Source organism: Chiloscyllium plagiosum, chromosome 3 (assembly GCF_004010195.1).
Source record: "Chiloscyllium plagiosum isolate BGI_BamShark_2017 chromosome 3, ASM401019v2, whole genome shotgun sequence".
In the NCBI taxonomy this organism is placed as follows: domain Eukaryota; kingdom Metazoa; phylum Chordata; class Chondrichthyes; order Orectolobiformes; family Hemiscylliidae; genus Chiloscyllium; species Chiloscyllium plagiosum.
The window spans coordinates 97920399-97928470 of record NC_057712.1 but is presented as its reverse complement, the minus strand read 5'-3'; the positions used below and the strand labels follow the sequence as shown (position 1 = coordinate 97928470).

Here is an 8072-nt window from a genome sequence, read left to right as displayed (position 1 = left end):
TGGGGGGGGGGGGGGGGGGGGGGGGGGGGGGTGGAAAAAGGTGTGGGTGCAGGTTTTGCACTTCTTTCGTTGGCAGGGGAAGGTGCTGGGAATGGGGCGTGGACTGGTGGGTGGGTGGGGCGTGGATCTGACAAGTGAATGGTCTGAAACAAAGATAGGGGTGTGGAGGGACACTTATCCCTAGTGGCAGGGGCTGTTTGTAGGTGGCAGAAAGTATGGTAAAGTATAGCTTGACCAAATATAATAGTTTCAGATGTGAATGTTTGGATGGATAATATGTAAATTTCACCAATACTTTAACATATAGGAACAAAAATACACCAATCATGGGGAAGAATTACCTGGTCAAGTAAAGGGTTGTTCCATCAGGGCGAAGCACCTTGGCATAAGCTGAGAGGTCACCGTTTGGTGAAAGATCGACTACTCCAGTTCCTTGCCTTTGGAGAAAAACACAGAGGCAAATTTTCCATTACTTTGTTTGCATATTTTTGTCATTTGAAACGGAGAAATAAAGAAAACTGAATTTGTCATTGTCATATACAGCACCACTCTATTGATGGATTCTTATGCTTTTGACAGATGAATGTTTAACAAGAAAGAAAGACTGGCTTAACTTAAGGTTGATGGTGTTTCATGTTGTGAAACTTGAAAGGGTTCAGAAAAGATTTACAAGGATGTTGCCAGGGTTGAAGGATTGGAGCTATAGGGAAAGGTTGAATAGGTTGGAGCTGTTTTCCCTGGAGTGGAGGCTGAGGGGTGACCTTATAGAGGTTTAATAAATCATGAGGGGCATGGATAGGATAAATAGACAAAGTCTTTTCCCTGGGCTGGGGGAGTCCAGTACTAGAGGGCATAGTTTAGGGTGAGAGAGGAAAGGTAGAAAAGCGACCTAAGTGGTAACTTCTTCACGCAGAGGGTGGTACGTGTATGGAATGAGCTGCCAGAGGATGTGGTGGAGGCTGGTACAATTGCAACATTTAAAAGGCATCCGGATGGGTATATGAATAGGAGGGGTTTGGAGGGATATGGGCCGGGTGCTGGCAGGTGGGACTAGATTGGGTTGGGATATCTGGTCGGTATGGACAGGTTGGACCGAAGGGTCTGTTTCCATGCTGTACATCTCTATGACTCTATATGTGATGTTAGGCAAAGTCTCGATTTTGAGGCGCAAGGTATCCAATTTTTATATATTTTAATATCACTTTATTGGTGAGTAGTTCTGGGGCCATGGTTTAGTTTTGAAATGAGAATGAGAGAAGCTTCCTGAAGTGACAATGCTAACTGGTTTGCATTCAGAGAGTTTTAAGAGTGGGCAGAGTAAATGCTGAAGAGCATTAGCTAGCTTTCAGTTAGAAGGATCATGAATTGATCTATTTTGCTGAAGGGAAGCATCCATTGCTTGGAAAGCTTTTAGTTTCAGTTTACTGAAGCCCTAGTTGATGTTTGGTGTATAAGACTTTTTCTCCTCAAGACAGCAGTTAGTTCAGAAAAGTTAGAAAACAGGTTCCCTCAGAGTGAATGTTTCGGGCCAGACGTATTTGGTTAGTATCCCAAAGGGGTTACTCAAAGTAGAAGCTCAGTTACATGAATACTCAAGGAAGAAGTTATCAAACTGTCAAAGCGATAGATGTGTCAGAGAAGAGAATTCTCTGGTGTTTGAGTACTGTAAAGAGATACTATTAGGATAGCTGAAATATTGTATTTTTACACAATTGTGCTACATGTAAATAGCTTGCTTTATTCTATTTTATATTTTCCTTAATATAACAAATTTGTGTTAATTGTTAAAACCAGACTTGCAGCATTGTGTGCTGTGCTTCCATGAATGACAGTGTGTCAAATAAAAATAAAACAATATATTTTCTATCAGGCCAGATTTCAATTTGAGATCCAATTTGTCCAATGATATTTTTAAAAAAAAGTTGGACCATTATTTGCATAACTGATTACAAATACTGCATACAAAATTAACCTTGGAGGTATTGGCTTTGTGCCACACTCACTTGTAATGAAATCTTATTTGATGTGTGACAACGGTTGCTATTTATTCCCTTCCCAGAATATCATAAAGCATTTTACAATGAATGGAGTGATTAGTGTTAGTTAAGTAAACAGTCGCAAACATAACAACGGGATCCAAAAGCAAACAAAGAAGTGACCACAATTTGCTTTTGATAATTCTGAATGGGAAAGGACTCCATATTCTTTCCAACCCAACCCAATTTCATCAGAAACAAAAACAGAAATTGCTGTGTGTCTGAGCAGGAACCTGAAGACTCCCAAGCAGACGTCAGCTCCTGGTGACCTCACATGCACAAAGTTTTAAAGGCATCATGCCCAATCACTCTGAAGGAAACAGGTGTGGCAGCACCCATAGAGAAAAATCAGAGTTAACATTTTGGATCCAGTGACCCTTCCTCAGAACTCAATTTCATCAGATATTGCTCTCTCCCTACACCTGGAGCCTGGAGGAAGCTGCATGTGATTAAAGTGCCCACTGATATTTTGGACATTATAATTTACCGACCAGGATGATACAAGATTCTCTGTTCTTCTTAAACAGTGTCTGGACGATCCTGTTCACCAGAGGAGACAAACAGAAAAAAACTTAATATCTTGCCAAATGCCATACCTTAAGACAGTGCAACACCTTGAAAGTACTCCACTGAAACCAGCCCAGATAATGTGATCAAGACCTCAGAGATTTGATCTCTCATTTTGTTTCCGCTGGTGTGACTGGGTCATTTGCTCAAATACATGGTGCCTTTAAACTTTTGATGTGGGTGTGTTTGAGAGTTTTCAGGTTTCTGCACAGACACGCAGCTTACAGAGAACATTATAAATACCCTTTCTTAATGTTAATTTTATCGATTAGATCAATCTAGATATCAAACAAAGGGAGCACCTCATCACATCCCTTATTACTGTATATTTAATTAATGCATTTTTAAAGTAAAAGCAATTAATAGCTGGCTTAACTATCAGTGAAGTACGAGATAAGAGAAGTATAGATCAGAAAATAGACCTTTCTGCTCTCCTTCAAAAAAACATGCCATGGGGTCTTTCACATCCACCTGCCAGAAGGTTCAATGACTTGCCTAAATGATGTAATCTAAGTTGAGACCAATTTTCCCTCAGTTTTACAATGAATCTACTCGCTATGCGATGTACATTAGAAAAATCAGTTACCAATGGAATAATCTAGAACCTAGCAGATTAAAGGAAGCCTTCATCAGAAGCTCCTTCATCCTGATGAAGGGCTCCTGCCCGAAACGTCGATTTTTCTGCTCCTCGGACGCTGCCTGACCTGCTGTGTTTTTCCAGCACCACTCTAATCTTGACTTTGATCTCCAGCATGTGCAATCCTCACTTTCGTCAAGCAAATTAAAGGCTTACTTCCAAAAGTTACCCGTTCTAAATTCTGAGAGAAAAATTAAGAGATTGCCTGCAAACTCACTAAGATGGGGCGCTGATCTGAATACAATAAGTCAGGTGGCACCAGAGGGGGACTACAAATCACAAAAACAAACAATGAATTCCAGAATTTTCTTCAGGGAAGATGATACTTAGACTGGCGTTGGGACGCAGAATGTCAGTTGCATTTTAATATCTTTCAGTAGGAATTAGTTATTTGCTGTCTTCTGGAAAACTCCAAAATTCCAACCAGCTTTCAGACCGCATTTGAAGTATTTGATCCTTTAGCAACAAGGACAACTTGTCCTTATACAGCCCTCATTTAACATCCGAGGCATGATGAAATGAAATCGGAGTTAAAGCCACAGAGGCATGAGCAAAGTTGACCAAAAACTTAGATAATTGACACATTGAAACCTACCGTTTTAAAGGAGGGCAGACTATACTGCGGTGAAGAGGTTTAGAAAAGGGATTGCAAAGTTTAGGGTCTAGTCAACTGAAAGCACAGCCACCAACAATACAGTCTTGGGAATTGGAGATGTGCAAGTAGCCAAATTGGAGGAAGCTGAGGATCTTGTCATAATTTGTGCAGAAAATCACAACCCCCACCCCCCCCCCCAGGTGTGTTGTGGTCTATTGGAGACTGCGGTCCCTATGAAATAGAATTTTTCAAGTATTTACATGAGACCTCATGTAACTGATAGTACAACAGTTCTATCCTTTCCCCATACAAATGGTTTCTTAAACAAGGACAAATGGCAAGCTATAAAGATAATGATTACAAAAGCTACCAGCCTATTGAAACCTGGTGTCCCATTTGTTTCAGAGAAATAGAACGGTTTGTTCTTATGAAAAAAAAAAGTGGTAAACTGACCATAAAATGGAGGTGGGCAGAGAGGGTAACAATAGTTGTGCTGACATTGCAAGTGGTTGGCTCATATTCAACGGTTAAAAAGGATTCAGACATGTGATTGGCAACCCATGCTGTGTCAGCCCAAAAATAGGGCGCATTAATCCCACTTTCATCATTCCTCTTTTGTGCTGAACACCTAGGACTCTCGCAACATAATGACAGTGTCTCTACCTCAGAATCAGGAGACCCAGAGGCGTCTCATAACATCTCTGGCAGGTTGATTGTAGATTTTTGTTTTGTTACGGTCAGAGGGTTGTAGGAGGCAGTCCAAGTCAGAGTCAGAGTCAGTCAGCTAGCTTCTGTGGAAGTTGGACCAGGAGACATTTAAGGAAGACTCAGGGAAGGGTTCCCAAACATTTAGGATGCTGCTTTCACAATTTTAATGAGATTGACGCCAGAGGATGAATAACAGTGCTTCAATCATCATGGGCTGCAAATCTTTTTTTGTCTAGGTAACTACTTCTTAAACGTATAGACTATCTGAGAATTCAATAGTTGATTATCAATATTAGATAACTGTGATCGTGAACACCCAAAATCTAATACCTCAGGCTGCTTAGCGGTAAGATTTTCCAAACTCACTTGGCTATATTCTATATGTTTGCTGATAACATCCAAGCTCTACCTGCCTATCATCTCTTCTGACCTCTCCCCACTGTTTGGTCCTAGTCATCCAACCCACTAGCTGAGAGAGACTTTTGGCTCACCCAAGATAATCACTGGGAAGACTGAAGCTGCCAATTTCACCAAAGCATCCAATCTCCCTCTTCATTATGTCCCAACAAAATAAAACAAAGTTTTGGACAAACGTCACTGAGCACAAGAACGAGTCAGTCCTTCAAGCCCATGGGCTCATCCAGGACTTGTACGTTGGTACAATGAGATCAATACGGTTAAATGTCTGAGGAGAACCAAAGATCATTTTAATTCCCAACATCCTTCAAATGATTTAGGAGAACATGTACTGAAATTCTGTTGGGTCACTTTAACTTGCTGCCTCATGGCATCTGTGGGCCCATGCTCCAGAACTGTAAGACTTGACCTCATTTGGAAGTAACCGTCCAGATTTCCTCTCTCAGCTCTGAAGAATGTCAACCCAGGAGACCTTCTTTTCAAATGTTGGCTGAACATGTGCACATTTCCAGCTGTCTTCTTATTAAAACATTAAATCATGTCGTGCAGTAAGATTTGTACAAAGGAGGAGTTCATACTGTTGGAGGTAATATATTAGCATGGATACATGAATGGCTGGCTGGCAGAAAACAGTATATACAAATGGATCTTTGTATGATTAGCAGAATGCAACAAGTGGTATCCAGCAGGAATCCGTGGTGGGCCCTCAATCTTTGGCAATTGATATCAATGGTGGGAGGAAAGGCATGGTAGATATATTTGTTGATGACACAAAGATAGGTAGGAAAGTACATTCTGAAGAGGGCATAAGGAAGATGCAGATGTATATAGACAGAGGCCAGGCAAATATCTGGCAGATGGAGTGCAATGTGGGAAAATGCGAAGTTATTCATTTTGGTCGGAAGAATTTAAAACAAAGCAGAATATTACACCAGAATAATGGAGAAACACGATGGAATTCCAAGGTGCAGAGGGCTCTAAGTCATAGAGATGTACAGCATAGAAACAGACCCTTCAGTCCAACCCGTCCTCGCCGACCAGATATCTCAACCCAATCTAGTCCCACCTGCCAGCACCTGGCCCATATCCCTCCAAACCCCTCCTATTCATATACCCATCCAAATGCCTTTTAAATGTTGCAACTGTACCAGCTTCCACCACATCCTCTGGCAGCTCATTCCATACACGTATCACCCTGTGCGTGAAAATGTTGCCTCTTAGATCTCTTGTATATCTTTCCCCTCTCACCCTCTAGTTCTGGACTCCCCCAGCCCAGGGAAAAGACTTTGTCTATTTATCCTATCCATGCCCCTCAATTTTGTAAATCTCTACAAGGTCATCCCTCAGCCTCCGACACTCCAGGGAAAACAGCCCCAGTCTGTTCAGCTTCACCCTATAGCGCAAATCCTCCAACCCGGCAACATCCTCGTAAATCTTTTCTGAACCCTTTCAAGTTTCACAACATCTTTCCGATAGGAAGGAGACCAGAATTGCATGCAATATAGATTTGCTTTCCCAAAATGCAGCACCTCGCATTTATCTGAATTAAACTCCATCTGCCACTTCTCAGTCCATTGGCCCATCTGGTCCAGATCCTATTGTAATCTGAGGTAACCCTCTTCGCTGTCCAGTACACCTCCAATTTTGGTGTCATCTGCAAACTTATTAACTGTACCTCTTATGCTCGCATCAAATCTTTTATGTAAATGACAAAAATTGGAGGACCCAGCACCAATCCTTGTGGCACTCCACAGGTCGCAGGCCTCCAGTCTGAAAAACAACCCTCCACCACCACCCTCTGTCTTCTACCTTTGAGCCAGTTCTATATCCAAATGGCTGGTTCTCCCTATATTCTGTGAGATCTAACCTTGCTAATCAATCTCCCATGGGGAACCTTGTCAAACGCCTTACTGAAATCCATATAAATCACATCGACCACTCTACCCTCATCAATCCTCTTTGTTACTTCCTCAAGAATCTCAAACAAGTTTGTGAGACATGATTTCCCATGCACAAAGCCATGTTGACTATCCCTAATCAGTCCTTGCCTTTCCAAATACATGGACATCCTGTCCCTCAGGATTTCCTCCAACAACTTGCCCACCACCGATGTCAGGCTCACTGGTCTATAGTTCCCTGGCTTGTCCTTACCACCCTTCTTAAACAGTGGCACCACTTTAGCCAGCCTACAGTCTTCCGGCACCTCACCTGTGACTATCAATGATACAAATATCTCAGCAAGAGGCCCAGCAATCACTTCTCTAGCTTCCCACAGAGTTCTAGGATACACCTAGAGTCATAGATGTACAGCATGGAAACAGACCCTTCAGTCCAACCCGCCCTCGCCGACCAGTGGGTCTGTTTTATATCTTTCCCCTCTCACCCCAAACCTATACCCTCTAGTTCTGGACTCCCCCACCCCAGGGAAAAGACTTTGTCTATTTATCCTATCCATGCCCCTCATAATTTTATAAACCTCTATAAGGTTACCCCTCAGCAACTATTGAGTGTCCTTGATAGGTACGTATCTGTCAGGCAGGGAGGAAAGGGTCGTGTGAGGGAGCCGTGGTTTAATAAGGAATTGGAATCCCTTGTTAAATGGAAGAGGGCGGCCTATGTAAAGATGAGGCGTGAAGGTTCAATTGGGGCGATTGAGAGTTATAAGGTAGCCAGGAAGGATCTGAAGAGAGAGCCAAGAGCAGAAAGGAGGGGACATGAAAAGTCCTTAGTTGGTAAGATTAGGGAAAACCCTAAGGCTTTCTATAGGTATGTCAGGAATAAAAGAATGACTAGGATAGGAATAGGTCCAGTCAAGGATAGTAGTGGGAAGTTACGTGTGGAGGCTGAAGAGATTGGGGAGACACCGAATGAATACTTTTCGTCAGTATTCAATCAGGAACAGGACATTGTTGTCAATGTGAGTACTGAGTCACAATTAAGTAGAATGGATGGCTTTGAGGCATGTAGAGAAGAGGTGTTGGAAATTCTGGAAAGGGTGAAAATAGATAAGTCCCCTGGGCCTGATGGCATTTATCCTAGGATTCTCTGGGAAGCAAGGGAGGAGATTGCAGAGCCATTGGCCTTGATTTTTATGTCCTCGTTGTCTAAAGGA

The 8072-nt window shown here is 42.3% G+C and overlaps 1 protein-coding gene across 2 annotated transcripts in view; it reads right to left on the bottom strand.

The window, feature by feature from the left end:
• Nucleotides 1-8072, bottom strand: part of rars2 (arginyl-tRNA synthetase 2, mitochondrial) — a 76949-nt gene that overhangs the window by 31465 nt on the left and 37412 nt on the right. For both annotated transcript variants that reach the window (XM_043686906.1, XM_043686915.1), the window contains exon 11: nt 342-437. In XM_043686906.1, the coding sequence (XP_043542841.1) occupies nt 342-437 (96 nt within the window). The remainder of the gene's footprint in view (nt 1-341; nt 438-8072) is intronic.